At 41.1% G+C, this 24,609-nt stretch overlaps 1 protein-coding gene across 1 annotated transcript; it reads right to left on the bottom strand.

The window, feature by feature from the left end:
• Window positions 1-6,950: 6,950 nt before the first annotated feature.
• LOC110192234 (C-C motif chemokine 2-like) lies at window positions 6,951-9,237 on the bottom strand. Its single transcript, XM_020963282.2, has 3 exons — window positions 9,032-9,237; window positions 8,010-8,124; window positions 6,951-7,359 (listed from the first exon to the last, which is right to left on the bottom strand). The coding sequence occupies exons 1-3, from the start codon at window positions 9,105-9,107 to the stop codon at window positions 7,251-7,253; spliced, it is 300 nt and encodes a 99-aa protein (XP_020818941.1). The 5' UTR covers window positions 9,108-9,237; the 3' UTR covers window positions 6,951-7,250.
• Window positions 9,238-24,609: the final 15,372 nt, after the last annotated feature.

The following is a 24,609-nucleotide window of genomic DNA, read 5'->3' as shown; positions in this document are numbered from 1 at the left end:
CATTATAGAATGGCAGCATCATGAATTTAGACTTTTTCCAGTGGGTACTGGGGAGCAGCTTAAGGCTTTTTAAGCAGAAGATGGTCATGTTCCAAATGGCAAAGTTGATCTAGCTGAATCTGTCTCTCTGATGCTCTACTTTTCCAGTCTGGTCTCATACTGTTCCCCTTCAAAGCTCTGTCTTATATTACATTACTTTGATCATTTTTCATCCTCAGTCTTGTCCTATTCTCTTGCATTTCTGTGCCTTTTTGCTCAGGAGACAACATGATATAGTATAAAGAGCACTGAACATTAAATTAGAAAGCCTTTTTCAAAACCTGACTCTGCCACTTATATAGCCTTGTTATTATTATTGTTCAGTCATTTCAGTTGTGTTCAACTCTTCATGATCCCATTTGGGGTTTTCTTGGAAAAGATACCAGAGTGGTTTGTCATCTCCTTCTCCTTCTTATTTTACAGGTGAGGAAACTGAGGCAAACAGGGTAAAGTGGCTTGCCCTTGTAAAGGGTCACACAGCTAGTAAGTCTCTGAGGCAATATTTGAACTCAGGAAAATGAGCTATCTTGACTTCAGGCTCAGCACTCTATGCACTCTGGTGCTACCTAGCTGCCTTGACTTTGGGATAATCTACTGGGTTTCAGTTTCTTCCTTGGTAAAATGAGACGATGGACTATCTGAGTTTTAAGGAGCCTTCCAATTCTGACACTGTCTAGTTTTATGGCTTAGAGATTTCCTAGATGGGGATTTGTGTTTATTTAATGTGCAGAATCCCCCAAAGGACAGATTCTAGGCCATGTCCAATGGGAAGCAATGACCACCTATGCCTCTTCCAAGATGATTTCATCATCCTTTGCATCAGCCACATTGAGTACTGACTGGTTACCTGCAGAGATATCTTCAGGCTCAGATCCTCTCCCCACAGGCTGAGGAAGATTCTTCCCTTTGTTTTTCCTATCTTGGCTCCTGTATTTCAGCTAGGTTGTAGAAGTAGAAATACCTCAATTATCCTCAGGAATGCCCTCTAAGGAACAGAGATTTCTTCCAATTATAAGGGAGTCATAGCATTTTTTTTGTTGTACCCTTATACTTTTATGCAGATGTTACAGTAAAAAGAGGAGTCTATTTAAATTCATGAGGATCTTGGTTCAGATCCTGGATCTCCTACTCCCAGAAGCACTATGACCTCTGGCAAATCACTTCCCCTCCCTGACTTAGTTTTATCCTCTAAAAACTTTGGAGGTTGGACTAGGTGATCTCTAAGATCCCCTAGATTACCTGGATAACACATAGGAGGTATAGATAGGTAGGTATATGGGGCCTACTGCTCAATATAGATAACCTGCTCCTGCAGTTATTTGACTTTACAACAGTACCCAAGCCTTTCTTCTTTCCACAAAATTAGTTTAAAGGATCATAGATCTAGGACTGGAAGGGATCTTCTAAGTTATCAAGTCCACCTGCCTCCTTTTAAAGATGAGGAAACCAAGGTACAGAGCAGTTAAGTGACTTGTCCAGGATCACACTTGTCTAGGAAGTATCTGAGGCAATATTGGAATTCAAGTTGTCCTGCCTCCAAGGCCAGAGCCCTATCCACTCTATTAAACATATATGTAGAGAAAGTACTTCTGAGGTAGGGAAAATTAGTGTCCTGAAATAGGAGCAATTATTTAGCAAATATTCATGGATTTCATCCAAAACCTTAACACACAGCAGCTTAGCTAAGGGATTCCTATAGTTAGAAGTTAGATGAACTAGAAGATCTGTGATGTCCCTTCCAGCCCTATGGTTCTAGTTTTCTATCCCAGAATGTAAGCTCCCTGAGGGCAGGGGTCCTTTCATAGTAGAAAGAGTAGTAGAATTTGCTGTCCAAACATCTTGGTTCAAATCAATTTCCCTCATTGTTTGTGTGACCCTGAGTAAATCACTTAACCTCTGTGAACCTCATTTTCCCTATCAGCTCAATGCTGATAATAATAATAATAATAACAATGATGATGATGATGATGATATCTTCTCCCAACTTTGGGGTATTATGAGAGAAGTACTTGTAAACTTGAAAGGGTAGTTATTTTCTGTCTAATGATCTTAGCTGCTGACCAGACGTTAACGGTTGGAGTAAACCTAAAGCAAGTACTTAGTTATAGTAAGACAGGTTTAGATTAATGAAATTCCTGATCTTCAGACTCAATTCTCTAACATATAGCAGGCAGTTATGTGGCAAAGTGAACATCCCTCTTCCTGGCCCTGGAGTCAGAAAGACCTGAGTTCAAATCCAGCCTTATTCACTTTTTAGCTGTGTGACCATAGGCAAGTCATTTAACCCCTGTTTGCCTTAGTTTCTTCAATTGTAAAATGGTGATGATAATAATAACACCTATCTTCCAGGGTCATTATGAGGATCAGATGACATAATATCTTTAAAGTATTTAGAACACTGCATCCAACTTGCTATTATTATTATTGTTGTTACATTTCTGAGAAAGGAGATGGGTCTGGGGAGAGTATTTGTACATGGTTTTTGTATTTTGGTCACATGATAAAATAGACTAAAATAGATCTCCAACAGAATAACTGTGCTTAGAGCTCAGGGATTCCAAATTGGAGAGAAGACAGAAATTGCTGTGAAGTTAGAAGCCTCAGGCAACTGGGAACTTCTGTGAATAGAGACACATTGCTCTATTTGAAGCTACACTGGAGTGAGGAGACCTGGTACCCAGTTCCATTTCTGCTCTTAACTTGCTGTATGACCCTGGGCAAATCAGTCACCTCTCAGACTTTCAGTTTGCTCCTCTGCACAAATAAATTATTAACAGAGCAAAGGCTAGAAATGCTTCCAAGTGGCTAATGGATACTGCTCAGAATTATGTAGAGCCACTTCCATCAGCTAGCCTCCCATGAAGAAGCAACAGGGAGAAGAAAAAGAGAAAAGCTGGCCAGACTGCTGGAGAATGGCCAGGGAGGCTGCCAAACTTGTGAGCTTTGACGTTTCATTCTAAGTACTTACAGGAAGGTTTCTAGCCGTTGCATTCAAAAGTGAAACTCAAGGAGAGAAATTGCAAAACAATTCATCCCCGATGCAATTCTCTGAAGTCTCCGCTAAAATAAGATGGTCCTCTGGGGTGCTTTGTCAATCAAATGCTACTCTGGATTTCATGGTTCTCAATTTTGTCATAGTGCACATTTGTATAAATCCTTAAAGTTCCCAAGTGCTTTACATGCATTATCTCATCTGATTCTCATGACTCTGAGAGATAAACACTGTTATTATTATCCTCATTTTACAGATGAGGAAATCCAAAAGGCGAGCACTGGGAGATCTGAGGAATCTTTAAGTATTCTTCCCTCCTCCCCCCTCTACCTGATGTTATTTGTCTTTCATTCTCAAAGAGGACTATGGCATCAGGGAGCTGGTGCCATGATGTGCAAGTGCATTGGATTTAAGTGAGGGAGGGCTGTGCAAAATTCAGCTTCGCTTTCTCCTCTGGAGTCATCTGGGTCCAGTGGCAAGACATAGATCAGGACAATTGGAGATGGCCCTGGATGCAGTAGGAGACTTTTTTTTTTTAAGCTAAGGTCTTTAACAGGTCTCAGTTTGACTGAGGTAATGCCCAATCAGTGATTAAGGCTAGGTATGAAATGAGGCAGAGAGTAGCCTCTCCTACCTAGTCAAAAAAGAAAGGCAGAAAGAAAGAGAAAGGAAGGAAGGAAGGAAGGAAGGAAGGAAGGAAGGAAGGAAGGAAGGAAGGAAGGAAGGAAAAAAGAAAAAAAAATAAATCTGGGAGGGGAAGACGCTCAGGGTTTCTGGCCAAAAGCAGTTGTATATGTACATAGAGTGCTAAGCTTGGAATCAAGAATACCCAAGTTAGATGCTGCCTCCCCCTTGCTGCCTGAGTGATTTGTAGGAAGTTAGTGCACCTTGCTAAAACTCAGATCCCTCATCAGTAAACCTCACAAGGTTGTAGTCACTGTGAGGATCAAATGAGAAAATGCGTGCAAAGCTTTTGGGGAACCTTAAGGAGTTATACAAATATGAGAGGCATGAACCTCAAGTAGCATTTGGCTGACAAAGAGTCTATGGACTGTCTGAGTGAAAGGACCACCTCATTTTAGTGGAGACTTTGGACACAGAATTTGGTCTTGCTTTTGCAATCTATCTCTTTTAGGGTTTACTTTTGGTTAACATTTGGTTAATTTCTAAGGCCCTCTGGCATCCCCCAGTTCAATTCAACAGTTATTGAGGCCACTCTGTGTAAGGCATTATTCTAGGATCTGTGGGCTTGCTGCTTTGTCATTTCAGTCATATCCGACTCGCGTGACCCCATTTAGGATTTTCTAGGCAAAGATACTAGAGTGCCTTGCCATTTCCATCTCCAGCTCATTTTTTGGAGACAAACAGGGTTAACTGACTTGCCCAGAGGCAACACAATTAGTAAGTGTTTGAGGCAGCATTTGAATTCGGGTCTTCCTGACTCAAAGTCTCTATCTACTGCATCAATCAGCTGGAGCATAAGAGACATCCAGACTGTTATCCTTCCAAGCAGCAGGCGTCTATTTTATTCTCATGTCCCTTCCTGGAACTTCTGTCCCTTGGGCTCAGTATCTTAATGATTCTACCTCTCATCATAATCCTGCCCACCTTCTTACTTTTGGAGTTCCTGACCAGCCTGCCCACAACTTTCTCCCAAAAGTTAACCTGCTGAATCTCTCTCCTAAGTCTGCCTACTACACCCTGCATGTTGAGGCTCCAGTCTTCCACTGCAGGGTCCCACGTATTCATCTCACTGTCTTCTTGCTGCCCTGTACCCCTCTTCCCTGGATTTGCTCTGTTGGAAAGGAGAGAAGTGATGAAAACACTGTCCTCTGTGCTTTCTATCACCTCCTCTCCCCTTTCCTCTTCTGTAGGGTTGCTTGGTGGGCCTGCCCCACGAGGGTACCACCTCTCTTCTACTCCACAGCTCAGCACCCCTCTACCTTATTGCTTCCCTCCCTTTGTCTCCCCTTCCAGGAGTTATCTGACATATAAGCCCCAAGCAGTGAACTAGTCAGTGGTTTTGTCAGCTGTATGATGGAAGTATCCTACTCATCTCCTGAGGCCCCTGCCTTCTGCCTCTAGGGTTTGCTTCTCTTCTGCCTCACTTTTGACACTTCCCCCCACCACACACAACTCAGCCTCCAACCCCCAGAGGCAACACAGTGAAGTTGGGCAATGAGGGTTCCAACCCACCTCTGTGCTGCCAGCCATAATCCAGGGCCAGCTGATACCACCACCTCTCTTTCAGGAGACTATCTGGCTTTAATGACAATATCAGACTGAAAATTTACTGGTTTTTGTATTCATTTCCCCATATTCTTGCCTTCTTTTGTGAATGAATGAATGAATAAATGAATGAATGAAAAATCATTTATTAGAGGCTTATGTGTGAAGTACTGGGCTAGGCATTGGGGATATAAATGCAAAAGAGAGACAGTCTTTGTCGTCAAGTAACTGCCATTTTAGTGAATGAATGAATTAACATAGATAGGCAAGTGGGGGCCAGGGAGTTTTATTCGGGGATGTCTCAGGGATAGTGAGTGGGGCCATAGGGCTGTTGATTGTCACACCCTTTCCAGAAGTAATAGTAGCGTTTAATTGATTGAGGTGTCTAGATGAAGAAGGGAAAGAGGACAGAGGGGGTGCATTAAGCATATAGCTACAGGGCACATGGCAAGAAGACAGCTGAGTAAATGATCAGATAGGATATGAGGCCTAATCAGTTCAGAGGCAGATGAAATACAAAGGGCTTTGTGACTGTGTAGTTACTCTGACACCAATCAGGACATCTTGCCCCAAGGACAAAAATTCCAAAGCTGAATATATTAACTCCCCTCAGGCAGGGTCTTTGAAGACCCTTCGGTTTGGCGCAGGCTGCTGCAGGACAGGTGGCAAGATGATGTCTCCTTGAGACTTCAGGACCAAGAGGGGACTTAACTCTTGGGCCTTTCCCACCTTTGTCCCTCACTTCTTCTCAGTGGCCACCCAGGAAATCTGCCTTCTTCACTCATTCTCCTCCTTTACTTTGGTCTGGGTGCTAGAATTCCCAACTTACTGCTTGGGAAAGCTGACAAAATACCCCATCCCCTGGGGAGCAGGTCGGGCAAGTATTATTAAGTTCTATATTATTGAAAGGGTGCTGGCAAACAGGAGTAAGTCCCAGGCAAGGGATAACTTGGGCAGGGAGTGGAGGCTCATAAGAGCTGCCTACTTATCTATCTATCTATCTATCTATCTATCTATCTATCTATCTATCTACCATTCCTTGTTCATTCTTTCTTTTTTCTCTTTCATCTATGCATACCTATACAGCTATTTATCTTCCTTCTTTACTTTCTTCCTTCTTTTCTTTCTTTTTCATATATGTATCTATCAATAAATTTGAAATGTCATTTTAAAGAATGACTAGATTGGCCTACTAGTGGCCAGAGGGTAGAAGGTTTAGAGGGGAAGCTTTTAGGTTAATATAGGGAATGACTTCTAAGGAAGGATAATTGCCTGAACTCAGTAAGTAACAAGTCTACTCTCTGTGGAGGAGTTTAAGTGAGAAATCTTTTGCTGTGCCTCTCTTGCAGAGGAATTCCAGCTTCTAGTATGGGTGGGTTTCCTTAAATAGCTTCTGAGGGCCCCTCAGACTCTGAGATCCTAGGATTTTAGGATTCTAAAAGAGTATAGGCCTGGAAATGAAGCACCTGGTAAATGAAGTGACTTTGAAGGGCATGGGGCTGGGAGCTGGAGCCCTGGGGGCAGGATTTGGGAATTTTCTCTTCCTATTCTTAGTAGGCTTGCCCGGAAGTGATGACTTTCTCATTTAAACCAGGAAGGGTGATGACCATGCGCTTCTTGTCTTCTGTATGTGCCCTCACCTCCCATCCTAGGAGCTGTAGCCTCCTCGTATATTCTCAAGAAAGCACAGTTGTCAGGTTTTGTAAACAAAAATATATTTTCTGTGGAAATTCAATAGTCATAGTGTAGCATTGTTTCCCATAAGATCATACTTTATCAACACCTTGCATGTATACATACACATATACATATATGCATATACCAAATAAAGACACAAATATTTGTCACATAAAGTTAAACATTAATAATTTAAGTAAGAGTAAACATATTTAAATTATAATAAAATGTTGCAAAGAGCAGCTTTGGAAGGTGGGAGGGAAATAAATTATTCTTCAACCCTGTTTTGGGCAGGAGGAAGTATCAGAAGGCTTCATGGACTCTGGGTCTTGGCATTCTTTTTGTCCAGGTGGTTTCTGATGTCCTGGACCCACTGTTCCTTGGGGTTAGTGCAGATCTGGAAACCACGTCTGGTCACAAAGCTGTGGAAGAAAAAATGTTTGTTGAGTGGCTTTGTGAATACAGCCCAAGAAGGGGAGGCATTCTACCCTAAGCATCTCCCACAGCATCCCAACCCTTCCAGAAACTGGGATGGGAGACCCAGAGATCGGTCATTGCCACTCAGTGACAAAGCCAGATGTTGACTTTGGACTTTCCTATCAGAACAAGTGAGGCTAAGCTTTCTGAATCAGCATTCGACTGGGAGTCAGGAGACCTGGGTCCTGGCGCCAGCTCTGCCACTAATCAACTAGCTTGGGAAAAATGCTTCACCTCTCTGGACTTCATTCCCTTCTTCATCAAATGAGAAGGCTGAACTAAATGTTTGTACACTAACACTTCTTCCTGCTTCAGCACTCTGTGCTTCTAGTATGATGCCCCTTTGAGGGATACCAATCAAATCGATGCCAATGTTTGCGGAGCTTGGTCTTTTCATCACCAGTATTAGTAGCCCCAGCAAGGAAATCGAGCCTTGTGTTTGACCACAAGGAGGTCTGAAGGTCTGAGCTTGTCATATTCCCATTCCTCCAAGCCTATTGGTCAAATCTGATTTCTATCTCCCTTGGTACCCTAGTTCCATAGCAAATTGCCGGTGTATAACAATAGATAAGGAGGAAATAGCTGGTTAACTTACATCACACCTTCCTTGGCACATCTGCTGCTGGTGATCTCATAGCTCACCACCAACTTTGAAGGGATCTTCCTACTGGTGAATTCAAAGCAGCAAGTAGTTGGGGTGCTGGGGCCATCTGAAAAAAAAGATCAAGAAAGAAAGAATGGTTAAAAATGCTTTATAAAACTTCCTTCCCTTCTGTTTCCTTCCCTTCTCTTCCCTTCTCTTTCCTTCTTTTCTTTTAAAGCATGAGTATCTCAAGAAAAGGAAGAGGAAAAAGGGAAGGCATGGAGCTAACCTCTTCATATCCAATTCCAATCACCCTTCTCTAATGCAAGAAGGGATCCCAAAGTAAAGCTGAGGATATTTTATGAGAGCAGTTTTGCATGCTGTGTGACCCATTGTGCATGATTTAAACCACATGCATTAGCTTCATAATAATACCAATATTCCATCCTAACCGGACAAATTTCCTGGAGATGCTACTCATTAAAAGTATTCAGGATGAAGTGAGCTTTGGAGGTTCAGCACCTTGGTTTTCTGTTGTTTAGAAGCTACAAACAAGTATCAGGGCAGAAAAGTCACTATCCATGGGAGATGTGCTGAAGTAGAGAATAGCACTTTAACTCATACAGTATCAACCTCATTTAACATAAAGTTAAAGTTCTGAGCTTCCAGACACAATTTTTCCAAAGATCCTTGCCCAGTTTTAGAATTTTTTTTTTTTTTGCCACATGGCCAGGAGTTTCTCTTCAAGTGGATCACCCATTATATTAGGGGCTGTTGGGATGGTAGCTAAATTGAGGATCTATTCTTGAGAAAGATATTGATAACATGAAGTGATAGAAAGATCTGTGGACTGGGACTAGACTCCAGCTCTGCTGCTAACTATGTCTGAGTGACCCTGGACAAGTCTCTGCTCCTCAGGTTCCCCTTCTGTCAAATTAAAGGACTACATCTCCTATATGATGAAAACACAGAGATGAGAGAGCATTCTCCGTACTTCCCTGGGTGGTAGGGATGAAAGGACCAAGGGCACTTACCGGGTGAGGCATGAACCTGACAGCAGAGGGCAGCAATGATGAGGACCAGGGACAGAACAGCTCCGGTGACCTTCATGTTGCTGTCAGGGAGGAGGCAGACTTCAGGATCAGGTTCAGCAGCTTTCAAGTTTCTGCCTCACTGAGTGTCTGACTCTCTTCCCTTCCCTTTTATTGGAGAGGGAAAGGGATGAGGGAGGAGGAGGAGGGTCCCCCTCACTTGGAGACGTCATGAGGAAAGAATGGTGAGGAGCCTTCTAAATATGCTGAGCACACAGCAGGACCCTGGGGAGTTTGCCAGGAAGTGAGAGAGGGAAGCTGTGGTTATGACTCTGAATGATTTCCATTTTGGTGCTGAGACAGTAAGGCCATGAGGGGAATGGCCATGTCAGTGCTTACCACAGGAAGTGAGCTCCCTGGGCTATTCTTCAAAGTCTGGCTTTCTCTGAAATCAGAGATCTTCCCCCAGAAAAGGAAGGGAGCAGGGAAACCAAGTTGGGGAAGGGACAAATTATGATATTCAAAAGTCTTCTGCAATTCCAAGGTTTAGAGCAAGAATAGCCCAATTTCTAAGGATAGAGGAGAAGGAAAGAGGCTTTCTCCAAGCAAGATTTTAGCCCCTACTAAGATTGTCCATAGCTCCTTTTGCCAGATCTCCAGGCTAATGCTGTGGAATGAGTTAAAGGATGGGCTTCCCCAGATATGCTCATTCTAGGAGAAAATTCAGAGGATGAATGAAAGGAAAATGTGAATAGGAGCCTGTTGATAGAGGCTCTCGCATGGTAACATTAGGAGTTAATACTTTATTCATTAGATATCAGGGAGCCCCAGAAGATTTTTGAGATAAGGAGTAACATTATTAGAATGGCAGGTCAGTTCCTTGTAGTGATGCACTACATTTCCAGCCTAGTATACTATTCCCCTTCCTAGCCTCTACTAGGCTATCTATATTTACAACTATATCTGTATCTGTATCTATATCTATATCTATATCTATATCTATATCTATATCTATATCTATATCTATCTATATCTATATCTATATCTATATCTATCTCTATCTCTATCTCTATCTCTATCTCTATCTCTATCTCTATCTCTATCTCTATCTCTATCTCTATCTATCTCTATCTCTATCTCTATCTATATCTACATCTACATCTACATCTATATCTATATCTATATCTATATCTATATCTATATCTATATCTATATCTATAACTATATCTATATCTATATCTATATCTATATCTATATCTATATCTATATCTATATCTATATCTACATCTATATCTATATCATCTATATCTATATCTATATCTGTATCTGTATCTGTATCTGTATCTGTATCTGTATCTATATCTATATCTATATCTATATCTATATCTGTATCTATATCTATATCTATATCTATATCTGTATCTATATCTATATCTATATCTATATCTATATCTATATCTATATCTGTATCTGTATCTGTATCTATCTATTTATCTATCTATCTATCCATCTAGTGTAGTAAGTTCACAAAGCCAGATTAAAAGCCATATCCAATGGTGAGGCAAAGACTTCTCATGGTCCCCCAAGGTTCTATCCTAGATCCTTTTCTCTTCTTTCTCTATACTGTTTCACTTGGTGAGTTCATCAGCTCCTAAGGACCCAACTAAGCAGGTGACTCTCAGACCTGTTTATCTAGCCCTAACCTCTCTCTTGACCATAAGTCTCCTATCTCCTATTGGACATCCTCAAATAGATGCCCCATAGAAATCTTAAACTCATTATGTCCAAAACTGAACTAATTACTCCACCCCGACCCCAAATTCTCCTCCCTTCCAAACTTCCCTGTTGTTGTCAGGAATACTGCCGTGTTCCCAGTCATCCAGGCACATGGGCTCACTATCTAGGTGTGATCCTTGAGGCCTCATTCTCTCTCACGCTGTCCCCCTCTCAATGTAAGATCTGTTGCAATACCCGATTAATACCACTTTGCTGATGCCACTTGTATGGGGCCCCTTCTCTTGTCTGACACTTTCACCATATTGGTGCTGGCCCTCACCACCTCATGCCTGAATTATTGTGATAGCCTACTGGTTTGTCTCCCCACCTCCATGCTCTCCACACTCTAGTCCATCTTCCAGTTTGCTGCCATATGTAGTGCTGGTCTGACCATGTCAGCCTCTTATTCTATCAATTCTAGTGCTTCTCTATGACCTCTTGGATCAAATAAAAAAATCCTCTGGCTTTTAAAGCCCTCCATAGCCTGATTCCTTCCTATCTTCTTAGTTGTTTTACATGTTCATCTCTAGTTGGTCTACGATCCAGTGACACTGTTCTCCTTGCTGGTTCACATGTAAGACGCTCCATCTCCTGATTCTATGCATTTTTACTGGTTGACCATGCACATACACTATTCCATGTTTGGAATATTCTTCCTCTTTCTCTCTGCCTCCCAATTTCCCTGGTTTTCTTCAAGTCTCAGCTAAAGTCCTACCTTCTGTTAGTAGCATTCTTCAATGCTAGTGCCTTTCTGCTGAAATTATGTCCAGATTAGCCTGCACAGATCTTGAACGTACAGTGGTTTGCATGTTATCCTTCTTAATAGAATTTAAGCTTCCTGAGGGCAAGAGCTTGCTTTTGTCTTTCTTTACTATCCCCCTGTGCTTCACACAGTGCCCAGAACATAGTAAGCACTCAACAAATGCTTAGAGTTGACCTGTTGAATTCACTGTCCCAAGATGATTTCATCATCATTTATAGCAGCTGACTGACAACGAGTGTTGACTGCTTACTCAGAAGTGTCTGCAGGCTCAGATCCTCTCCCTACATGCCCAAATGCTCAGGGACCCTATCTACTGAAGTTTACTTCTGTTCTTAGTTTTCTGAGCTCCCTGAAGAATTCAGTTGACAATGAGACCATAGTGCTGTCCTTGAAGTCTGCCATATTATATAGGGCATGGATCCAGCTGTCACAAGTACCATTTAATGAGAGGAACAGAACCTGTTTGTTTGTTTGTTTGTTTGTTTTTTCAGGGTTGCAGCATTCATTGTTAAAGGGGATGCAGAAGTTGAAACACATCCAGCATCCCCAGGATTTCCCTCAAAACCCTAAAGATTTCTTCCATTTGGAAGGATGTAGTAGCATCTTTTGGTGGTACCATTAGGCTTTTAGCCAGGTGTTCTGGCTTTTATGGCAATAGTGTAGTGTGGTGGAAAGAGGAGTCTATTTACAGTCAGAAGGATCTGAGTCTAAATTCTGCAACTCCTACTTCTTAGGAATAGTATGACCCCTGACAAATCATTTCCTTCCTCTGGCCTTTGGCTATATCACCTATAAGCAGAGGAGGTTGGAGTAGATTGTTTCTAAGGTTCTGCAGCTCTAGATTGTGTGAAGGTCAGAATATAATAAATAGATATTGGAGGGTACATAGGACCTAGACGTAACGTTTGGTAACCTTAGTCTATAGTTAAGATTACAGAAATAGTAATGTTACTTTAGCCATTCTTTTTTTCACTAACCTATTTCAAAGGATTATTGTCTTGGAACTGAAAGAGACCTTCCAAGTTTATCAAGCCTATTCTCCTGGTTTTGCAGATGAGGAAATCAAGGCACAGATGTTTCGCTGTGGACCATACAACTGGTAAATGCTGAATGCAGGATTTGAATTTATGCCTTTCTGACTCCAAGTTCAGTATCCTATTCATGATACTAGATGTGCCTATAGGGACCATGCCTTTGAGCACTCAGTGAATTATTGTCCGCAAGCAGAAACCACTTAGTTAATGAATATTACTGAATTTCAGACAAAACCTTCATTATGCAGATGTTTATCCCATATACAGGGATTCCTGTAGTGTGAGGGATATTAGACTAGACCAGAGGTGTCAAAATCAAATAGAAACAGGGGCCACTAAGTTATACAGAAGGATCCCTATTAGCTGGGTACTGACTTTGAAAACAACATTTCTTCATCTATTTCTTTTTTTTTTAAATTTACTTTTTTAGTTTGTTAAATATTTCCCAATTGTATTCTAGCCCGGTTTGGGAAACTCCATAGTGTTGCAGGAACCATGTGGCCCAAGGGTTACGTGTTTGATATCTCTGGATTAGATTACCTTAAAAGTCTTGTTCAACTTTACAATTCTATGGTTCTTTCCCAAAATATAAGCTCCATGACCACAGGACTCATGTCATGATGTAAATAGAGGTGGACTTATTATTCACTGGACTTAGTTTAAATCTATTTTATTCATTAGTTGTGTGACCCCGGGCAAATCACAGCCCCTCTTTTCCTGGGTATAATAATAATAATACTTATACTACCTACCCAACAGGGAGTATTGTGAGGGAAGTACCTTGTAAACTTGAAAGGAATGCTATTTTTAATTTATGATCTTACATGTTGATGGTACGTTAAATGTTACAATGAGCTTGGAGGAAGTAGTTGGGTAAGAAAGGACAGGGGATTAGATCATTGGTATTCTTGACCTTCAGACAGCTAGCTCCATTCTTTAACAGGGGGTGAGGAACTACATGTGGCCCTCTAGGTCCTCAAGTGTGGCCCTTTGACTGAAACCAAACTTCATAGAACAAATCCCCACAAAACAAAGGATTTGTTTTGTAAAACTTGGATTCAGTCAAAGGGCCCCATCTGAGGACCTAGAAGGACATATGTGGCCTCAAGGCTACAGGTTTCCCACCTCTGCCTAGCACATGAATATCTCTGAGAAAGATATGGGGCTGGGAAATTATTTGCATGTGGTCACTTATGATAAAATAGACTGAAGTTGATATTTTGTCTATTTGTGCTCAGAACTAAGAGATTCCAAATAAGACAAGAAGAGACAGAAACTGCTGCAAAGTTAAAAGTTTGGGGTGATGGGTAGCTCTTGTGAATGGAGGCACATTGCTCTACTCAAAGCTATACTGGACTAGGAGTTGAGACCTGGGTTCCAATCTAATTTCTACTACTTATTCTGTGACCTTGGGCAAGTCAGTCACCTCTGAGCTTCGATTTGCTGCTCCATAAAATGTGTGGTTTGGATTTATTCTTTTCTAAGGGCATTTGATTTTTCCCTTGACATCCCCTAGTTCAACTCAACAAATATTTCTTGTAGCTAGTTTGTGGAAGGCCTTATTTGAGGTTCTGTGGCTACATGGATGAAATTGGCAAGTCTGTAAAGGCTCAAGGAGTTGAGAGGAAAGATGTGACGGGTAGACACTTTGTTGTTCTTGTTGGTCTTTCCTTCTCAAAAAGCACCATGACATCAAGAATGTGATGCTATGACTTACAAGTGAATTGGATTTAAGTGAGGCACAGCTATGCAAAGTCATCAGCCTCACTGTCTCCTCCAGAGCCATCTTGGTGCAGTGGCCAGATATAGATCAGGACAACTGGAGATGGCCCATGATGCAGTGGGAGATCTTGGCCTTTTTAGCTTAAGTTAAGAAACCACTAATAGAGGCAAGTGTTATGGAGTCCTACTCCTGCTTACTCTTCTGTAGAATCCAGATGGCAGACCTCTTCAGCATTTCTGCAGGCCACCCCTGCTAGTGGTGCCATGAAGTTATCTACTTCTAGTCCTAATTCAAGTCAATTCAAGCTCCCTCATGGCAATCTACAGGCAGCAGTTAACTAGCCAATGAGCTTTCCTGCTCAATACAATATCCTTCAGCATAACCTGCAGGCAGCAGCTGAATAGCCAGTTTAAGTTAGCCCAATACAATCAGTGGGATTCCACCCACCATCCTACCCATTATTGGTCTGACAGCATGACTAAACCTAATCATCTTCTAACTAAATCTGCCAGACGGAAATGATTTCTCAGACTGGCTGCTGCTGAATTCCACAGGCATTTCTAATTTCCTTTTATTACTTAGTTCTATTTTTTTTTCTTTTGTTCCTTTTTATCCCTTACTCTTCCTGGAAAGAAACAGAAGTTTTTTAGGCCATTCAACAGTTGAACTTAACAAACACTTATTAAGTGCCTGGTTTGTAGATAAGCATAATACAGAGTAGGGAGTAATGGGGGCAAAGAAAGGATCCAGACAACATGCTCTGGAAACAATGGAGGAAAGAGAGAATGCTTTCAGCTGGGAGTGTGGCTGTCAAGCAAGACTGTACACAGGAGGTGATTTTTCAGTTAATCCTTGTAGGAAAGGAAGGATTTCCTCAGGAAGATGTGAGAAGGCAGAACAGTCCAGACATGAAGGTCAGTTTGTGAATGCATGGAGGCTGGATGTGATGAGATGAATTCCTACCATCTTTTGTATGTACCCCCTTATTTCTTCTGATGCTGCCACCACTCTGGTATAGGCCTTTATCCCCACATGCCTGGAATGTTAGGGCTGGTTGGTCTCCTTTCATCTAGTCTCTCCAGAATAGCCTATCCTCTACTCAGGTGGCCTGTCAATCTTCTTAAAGCACATGTTTGACCATGTCACCCTTCCCCTATGTCCTATTCATTCCAGGATCATGTTTTTAAAATCCTCTGTTTGACTTTTAAGGCCATCCATAACATGACCTCTTCCTACCTTGCTCTGCCCTCTTCTTCTTCCCACCATTCTTCATTGCAAATGGCACTCCTGACCCTAAGCATTTTCACTGGCTTGAAAGTGTCTCCCTCATCTTTCTTGCCTCCTGGCTTTCCTGGATTCCTTCAGGTCTCAGCTAAAATCCCATCTTCTACAAAAAGCCCTTCCCAGCCTTCCTCACTCTCAATGCCTTCCTTCTGAGATTACCCCCAATTTGCCCTTCATGTATCCTGTTTGTACATAGCTGTTGGAAGGTTGTGTCCTGTGAGCTCCTTCAAAACAGGAGCTAGCTTTTGTCTTTCTTTGCTTCCCCAGCGCTTAGAAAAGCAGCTGGCACATAGAAGGCACTCAAGAAATGCTGGTGGACTGACTGATAGTGCACTATATAGAGGGTTGGGCTTCAGGTCAAGAACACCTGGATTGGATTCTGCCTCATGCTATTGCTGTCCAAGTAACCTGGGCAATCATCTCTCTAAATCTCAGATCCATATTTGTAAAATGGAGGCAACAGCATTTATCTCACATAGTTGTAGTCATGAAGATCAAATGAGCTAATACATGGAAAACAAGTGGGAACTTTAAGGATTTATACAAATGTGCACACTGATAAATCCAAAGTGGCATTTGACTGACAAAGGGCCCCTGGGACCTCTGAGCCAGAGGACCATCTTATTTTAGTCGGGAGTTCAGAGAATTTGGTCAGAGAATGAATTTATTTTGCAATTTCTCTCCTTGAGTTTCACTTTTGAATGAAAAGGCTAGAAACCTTCCTGCAAGTACTTAGTATGAAACCTCAGGGCTTGCAAGTTTGGCAGTCATTCTGGCCATTCTCCAGCAGTCTGGCCAGCTTATGTCTTACTTTTCTCCCAACTGCTTCTTCATGGGAGGATGGCTGGTGGAAGTAGCTCTAAATAACTTTGAGGGATAGATAATAGCCACCTGGAAGTATCTTTAGCCTTTGCTTTACTAATAATTTAATTTAGTTTTTTTTTTTTATACCACTGCCATTTCCAAATCAATTCCTTCCCTATCGCCTACTGAAAGACCATCTCTTGTAAGAAAGGATCAGGAAGAAAGAAAGAGAAAGAATGAAGGAAAGGAGGAAGAAAGGAATTAAGAAAAAATAAAAGAAAGGAAGAAAGAAAAGAGATAGTAAGGAAGAAAAAATTCACCAAAACTAAATAATATGTCAAGGGAATCTGACAATGTATACAGTGCTCCACACCCATTGTCCTCCACCTCTATAAAGAAAGGAAGGGAATCTGTTTTCTAATATCTTCTGGGCCAAAATTTTTAAAAACTATATTTATTATGGCAACTAGGGGGTATAATGGATAGAGTGCTAGCTGGAGAGTCAGGAAGACCTGAGTTCAAATTCAGTCTCAGACACTTACTACCTGTGTGACCCTGGGCAAGTTACTTAGCTCAGCCTCAGTTTCTTCATCAGTAAAATGGGGATAAAATTGCATTTACCTTCCAGGGTTGTCATGAGGATGAAATGAGGTAATAATTGTAAAGCATCTGCCACATAGTAAGTGCAATATAAATGCTAGGTCTTATTTTAATTACGTAACATTCTGTTGCTTCCATTCATATTGCTCTAGTCATTGTATATAGGTTTTGCTTACTTGTCTTGGCATTAAGTCCTATAAATCTTTCCATGCGTTTCTGAGTTCTTTATATTCATTGTTTCTCATGACAATTCACTTTCCACTAATTCATGTGTCATAATCTGTTTAGCAATCTCCTGGTTGATGGACATTCATTTTTCTTTTACATTTCTTTGCTACTACAAAATGGACTGCTACAAATATTTTGAGGTATATGGGATCTTTCTTTCTCCCTTTGACCTCTGACTGGAATCTGTGGGTCAAATGATATGGACATTTTTAAAGACTTTCTGCTAATAATTTATTTAAACTTGTTGATATAATTTGTTTTTATATCACCTTTACTTCCCATATCTCTCTATGCTTCCTCAGCCAAACTCCTTGAAAAAGCTGCCTGTAATTATTGCCTCACTTCCTCTTTTCTCACTTTCAAAACCAAAACATTTTGAAATCTGGCTTCCGACCTCATCACCTAACTGAAACTGCTCTCTGCAAAGTCACCAAGATTCTTTTAATTGACATATCACATGCTCCCCCATGCCCCTAGTCTTCATCCTCCCTGATTTCTCTACAGCCATCGACTTCATAATTCTTTTCTATTTGTTCTCCCCTTTGGGCTTTAATGACATTGTTCCCTTTTGATTCTTCTCCTACCTATGAGTGCACTCTGTCTCAGTCTCGTTTGCCTGTTCATCATCTATCTTAAGTCCTTCTAACTGTAGCTTTACCCCTAAGTCATTATAAGGATCCTTCTTCTCTTTTTTCTTCACCCTTTCTCACTTGGTAACTTCATCAGCTCCCATGGATTGAATTATCATTTCTATGAAAATGACTCTTTGATCCATAGATTTAGCCCAAGTCTTTCTTCTGCCATCCAGTCCCCGATCACCAAATGCCTCCTGGATATCTTGATCTGGATGTCCTGCAATCATCTCCAAGTCAACATATCTAAAATAGAACTCATTACATTTCTCCTAAAAACCCATCACTCTGCTGAAATTACCCATTTCTGTTCAGTGTACCACCATCCTTCCAGTCAGCTGGGTTTACAAGCTTGGTTCTGTCTTTGACTCCCCATTCTCTCTGATCACATAGAGCTAAGCTGTTACCATGGCAACTCTACCCCCACCCCATCTTTTGTATATATTCACATAGCCAGCATCCTTGCTCAGATCCTTATCCTCCCTCCCCTGGACTATAGCGATCACCTGTTAATTGGTCTCCCTGATTCAAGTCTCTCCCTGCTCCACTTTCAACCTCCACTCGCCTGACAAAGGGATTATCCTAAAGGCCTTGCTTGAACATGCCACTCTCCTACTCAATGAACTAGAGTAGTTTCCTATTAGCTCTAGTATCAAATATAAGTTCTTCCATTTAATATTTAAAACTCTCTGCAATTTGTATATCTTTTCAAACTTCTTACACAATTCTTTCCTTGATGTAGTCAACGGTCCATTTAAAACTGGCCTACTTCTTGTTCCTCAGACATGATCATTCAGCTGCCACCCTCAAGCCTTTGCTGTCTGCAGTGCCTAGATTATATACCCTCATCATGTCTCCCTATTGGAACCCTGATTTCCTTCATAAATAGCCCCTTATACACAAGGTCATCCCTTGTTCTCTGACCTGCCAGTGCCTTTTCCCCATGCTTACTTCATGTATTCTCAAAGTGTTTTGTCTGCATTTATATACAGTGTGTTCCAAGAGACTGACTGCAATTTTAGGCTACTAAAGCTTGATTTAGGTTATTAAAGCTTAAAGCTGCACTGAGATTTTGGGGACACCCTGTATTTGCATGATGCATCCCACATTAGACTATAAAGTCCCCTACGGTAGAGATATCAAACATACAACCAGCAGGCCACACATGGCCCCCAACACTCCTGAATATGGCAGGAATCAGATTAAAATATAATTGGGAGATACTTAACAAAATAAGAAGTTCAATTGAACGTAGATAGTGTCAAGGTTTTCTAAGTCGATATGTAGCCAGCAAGGCTACTTATGCATGGTTTACTGGTCCCTGTTTCTATTTGAGCTTGACACCACTGCTCTTCCATATTTATATCCTCAGCAGCTATTACTGTATCTAGTATATAGTTGAGGCTTAATTGAGGCTCATTGAATGATTTATTTCCCATAAGTCCCTCCCCACTCTCAGTACAGTGCCGTTCTTTATATAAAAGAGTGAAAAAAAAGAAAGAAAACAAACAGCAGTATAGCAAAACTAGCCAACACATTAATCAGGTCCAACCCTATATTCTGCTAATTGTTTCTTAAGTGGCCCCAAAGAGGGTTCACGGCCTAACAGATGAATACTCAAATATTCCAAGCATCTGTGATGCTTTCGATGTGGCTGTTCTGTCTGTCAACAGATCAGGACTCCGTTCAATCTGATCAGGGCTCTGCTCTGACTTTGACAATGGGCTTCAAAAATGACTGTTGTCACAAAATGGTCAATGCTCTGTGGTCTACTGGTGATGAGCCTCTCAAAATATAATGAGATTAGTTCTCAGTTGACAGTCATACAGTCCATCATCAGGACCAACAGAGTAACTGGAAATAGGAAGAATAAGACTCCCATCTTTACATCTGGGCTCTGTCCAAGGTTTACTTAGAAATAATGACAGAATCATCTATCTATCTATGTATCTATGTATCTATCTATCTATCTATCTATCTATCTATCTATCTACCTATATTACATACACATGTGTGTATACACATATGTATAAATACACATATGTTTCATTCATGCTTTTCTTTTTCTTCTTTTCCTTCTCTTCCTCTTCCTCTTTCTCCTCTTCTGCTTCCTCTTCCTTCTCCTTTTCCTTCTCACTACCACTCCCCCAAATTCCCACAGTTTAGTCTTCACGCCAACTCCCTAATGTTTAGTAACCATTAGTAAGATAGCTCAGTTTCTGAAAAATAAAATTTGCAAGTGCAAAATTCAGTCTGCTGAGCCCAGTTATCTCCTCTTGTCCCCTCTTCACTAATATGTTCCTCCAGTCTTTCAACCAACAAAAGTAATGGAAGGAATAGAGAATACTTCCTTTAAAGATGTTAAGCAGATAAGGGCTCTTTAGCCTGAAGATGTAGTTAACATATAATTTCTTGCCTCTTTTATATCTATTACTCATGACTACTGCCCTAGGTAATATCCATCATGTTTTCTACTTTTTGTATAGCTTTACATTGACCATTCCTATTCTCATCCCTTCCTTGTCAAATCTCAAATCCTGCCCCAGTGCATCACAGGAACCTACAGTCTAGCATGAGCCAGTTCCTCAACATTCTTAACATTCTTCCTTCCATACTACCACTTCCTAATTCAACTGAAATCCAGCTATACTTTGATGATACACCCCCCCACACTTTTGTTTTGTAATCTTCTCCAATGAAGGAAGCATTTTCTACCCCCTTTCCACTCCTAGGGGGAGGTGGATAGGTCAGCACACTCCTTGTTCCTCATTTCTACTTCCAAGCTATTATTTTTAATCCATCCTTCCCTCCCATCTCAAAAGGAGAAGTAATGTATTCTTTCTTTCACAGTCTACTAAATCTTGTGTGACCTTCAGTAAATCCCTTAATCTCTATGTGCCTCAGTTTCCTCTTCTGGAAAATGAGAGTTGGAGTACCTTACAGCTTTACATCTGTGATGTTATGAACTTATGTTCCCCCACCTCCTCTGGGAACTTGCTCTATCCATTGCCTCTTTTCCTTGTTTTGTTCATTTCAACTGACATGATTAAGTGCTTACTATGTATGGCATGATGCTATGGGTACTAGAAGAGATAAGAAGTTCTGAAAAAATATGATCTCTGCCCTCACCTTAAATCTCCATCTATCACTGTCTCTATCTCTGTCTCTCTCATCTATGCATCTATGTATCTATCTATGTATCTCTCTAACTATCCATCCATACACTACGTACCAAGCATTGTACTAAATGTTGGGGGCCCAGACTGAAAAGTGAGACATCACAGAGCTTACATTCTAACAGGAAGAGATAGTACACATAGTAGAAGTGGTTGACACTTAAGGGTGCTTTGCCTGGGAAGTCACAGATGAGTAGGAAGCAATAATGAGTCCTTTCCAGAAGTAATCGAAGTATTGATTTGATTATAGTTCTCAGGGAAAGAAGCAGAAAGGTGGAGAGGAACATACATATAAGAGAAGATACTCTAACCTTGATATGGGTCAGTGAGTGGTAATTCATCAGTTTCCTTGCTTCCCAAAGATTCCAGGAAAATAATTAGTTAATAAACAGTGTATCATCTGTTGTCCCCATTCCCAAATTTTTATTTTGAGCCCTTTGAATATTATAATTGGTTCAGGAAGCAAAGGAGGGAGAAAAGGAAGAGGAGAGAGCCTAGGTCATCCCCTATAGCCAACATTGAACATTTATTATGCATTGTATTAGTCAGTCAGTCAACAGGTGTGCAATAAGTACTTACTATGAAGCCTCTTTCTCTTATGGTCTTGGGCTGAGGTCTCTGAGACATATTTTGTTATTTGCATATTGGGTTATGCAGCGGATAGGGCACTGGGCCTGGAGTCAGGATGATCTGAGCTCAAATCCAGCCTCAGATACTTCCTAGTTGTGCGATGTTGGGCAATTCATTTAACTGAGGTTTGCCTCAACTGTTAAATAGGGATAATAATAGCATCTACCTTCCAGGCTTGTTGTAAGTATAAAATGAGAAAATATTTGTAAAGCACACTTAATTAGCCCAGTGCCTGACACATAGTAAGCTCTATAGAAACATTAGATTATTGTTATTTATTATTCTTTCTTACTATTATTATATTCCCATAGGCAAAGAGAGGAAAAACCAACAAAACTAAAGACATCTTCAAGTTGGACTATGGCCTGAATTTCTTAATTCTTGACTTGCCTGAGCTAGTCTTCAGATTTTTAACCATGCTATATAGTTTTGATAAACAGGTCAAAAGGTAACTTGGGAATTTTATTCAGTACATTATGTGTTGGTGTCTTTCACTGATGAGGTATGTCAGCAAGCAAATACACACGCCATCATGGCCTTTCCAAATCCTGCCCCCCTACTTTAAACTCAAATTTTTACCTTCTCCATGGAACCTTCTCCCAGCCCCCAACTCAGAAATAACACCTTCCTCCTCTGAATGCCCCAACTACCTCTCTCATAACACTGCATTTCAACTCATATGTTAGCGATCTGTGCCTCTGTCTTGGCTCTCTAATGAAACTATGAGATTTTGGGGGGCCAGGAATGTGTTTTGTTTTTAAATTTTAAAACTTCTAGAATGATGTCTTCTTGGTCATGGAAGGTGCTTAATTAATGTTTTCTAAATTCCATGCAATTGGCCTGACCAACACTTTCATTTTTTCTCAATTGACTAGGAAAAGCCAAGGGACTTGTTCAAGGTCATACAGGAACACATCTAAGTTTCTTTGATTTGTTTATCTTATTTCCTCTCAGTTAGATTAATCTTTTTACTCCAGAGGACAGAATCATTTCTTGGAATTGATGAAAACATTGTGGTTTTGAGTTTTAGATGCTCAGTGTCTGAGAAGAAAGGAACGAATCAAAGAAGCATAGATCTCTGGGGACCCATTATTTCTCTCTTTAATTCACTGCTGGAATCCAGCTATGTAGCAGAGACTTTCTCTCCTCCTGGAAGGGTGGGAGGGAGAGGCGGGAATTCCCAGACTGTGTCTATGTTGGAACTTCCCAGCAGATGTTCAGGAGGATGATTTTTGGCTGGAAACTCCTGGAATGTTGGGTCAAGTCCAGAAGCCTACTTTCAAATGATATCCTGGGCCAGAAGCCCAGTTTTTCTGGATATGCTTACAGTTAAGAGTGAGAACGACTAAACAAAGCTTCTAGTGAGCCTTTCTCCCAGTTGAGTGGTGGCGGGGGATGGGGTTCTTAGAGATGAGAAAAGTAAGGACCCATAGGAATAAAAGAAAAGAAGATTTTCATCTTTTTTTAAATATAGATTCATTCTCTCTTCCTTCCACCCTCAATACCACCTCCACTCCCAGAGGAAGGATGGAACTTTTCTTTTGGTGAATAATCACAGTTTTCCTACTGCATCACTGACCCCTCCCCAAATACTCCCACATGCATCTTGTTTAAGGAAAAAAAGGGAAGTGAAAGTGAGCTTCCTCCCAAAGGTTTCACTTGGTGGTAGTGCCCTCTGCCCCAGCGTGAGTATGTTGTACTCTGACTCTAGAGCAAGTGTGTCAGTTCCTCATGACCTCACGCTTATCACTTCTCACCTCCAGCTCTCCCTTCCATTGTCCAATGTGGTAAACCTTTCAGGCCTTTGATGGTTATTCATCACAGTTTTTTAAATTAAAAAAGTGACTGTTGTTCAGTAAAGGTGATTCCTTTACCTCCCTTATGTAGCGGTATGCTTTGTGTGTTCATGTTTGGGGCAGTTATCTTCCCAGAAGTGGTAATGTTCCCAGACACCTCCTCTGCCAAGTTGCTCCATCTTCCTTACGTAAGCTCCAGCATCTCCCATGCACACTGCTGTCACCTTCTCTTCCATCCCCTCCCAGCATGGTCAGACGACCCCCTTTCTCCTTTGTTTTCACCTCCTCCCCTTTGGGACTCAATAGTCTCCCTAATCCCAAGTCTCATTGGTATAGAAAATGCCCATAGGAGACATTGACAGGTGTAGTTTAAAGGCAGAAATGAGGGAGAAAATGACAGAAGAGAAGGAAAGAATAGGAAGAGGTGAAAGAAAGAAGAGGGAAGGAGAGAAAGAGAAGAAGTGGCAGAAGTAGGGTAAGCAAGGATCTCCAGTGTTCTGTGGAATCTACTTTCATGCTACAAGTTGGCTTTCTCTGTAGCCTATGCTTATCTCCTTCTCCCTCCACTCATCACCCTCTCCTCATTTCTATATAGGATATGTCTTTGTCATGAAGCTACTAGGTAATACGGTAGGTAAGAGCACTGGTCTTGGAGTCAGGAAGACCTGAGTTCAAATCCTACTTCAGATATTTACTAGCTGTGTGACCCTGGCCAAGTCATATAACCTCTATTATCCTTACTTTCCTCACTTGTAAAATGCGGATAATAACATCACCTATCTCACAGAGTAGCTGTAATAATCAAGTACAGTCCTCTGTAAACAGAAAATGCTATATGTATTCTGTCTATGATGATGAGGATGATGATACATAATGAATGAAGAATTCATATGGCCTATATTGTAGCATACGGTTGAAAGGGCATCCCCTCATATTAGATAGATATGTCTCAGACAGGTGCTATTGATGGACCATATACTGGTCCTATGGTTGAATAAGAAGATGTCAAGCTGGGTGGCATCTGGGAAACTACACAGCATGTTCCATGATTTTAATCTGCTTCTGAGCCACAAACATTGACCACTTGAACCCAGGCATGAGTGCTCTGTGACCATGTGATTAATGTTGATGTTGA

Source organism: Phascolarctos cinereus, unplaced genomic scaffold (genome assembly GCF_003287225.1).
Source record: "Phascolarctos cinereus isolate Bilbo 61053 unplaced genomic scaffold, phaCin_HiC Scaffold_5;HRSCAF=322, whole genome shotgun sequence".
Taxonomy (NCBI): Eukaryota; Metazoa; Chordata; class Mammalia; order Diprotodontia; family Phascolarctidae; genus Phascolarctos; species Phascolarctos cinereus.
The sequence above is the reverse complement of the archived record's forward strand: the minus strand, read 5'-3'. Positions and strand labels throughout refer to the sequence as shown.

Coding starts and splice junctions, on each gene's coding strand:
- LOC110192234 (XM_020963282.2), bottom strand. CDS start 9,107: ATGAAGGTCACCGGAGCTGTTCTGTCCCTGGTCCTCATCATTGCTGCC. Junction 8,125..9,031: donor TCAGGTTCATGCCTCACCCG/GTAAGTGCCCTT, acceptor CTTTTTTTTCAG/ATGGCCCCAGCACCCCAACT. Junction 7,360..8,009: donor TGTGCCAAGGAAGGTGTGAT/GTAAGTTAACCA, acceptor TTTCTTCCACAG/CTTTGTGACCAGACGTGGTT.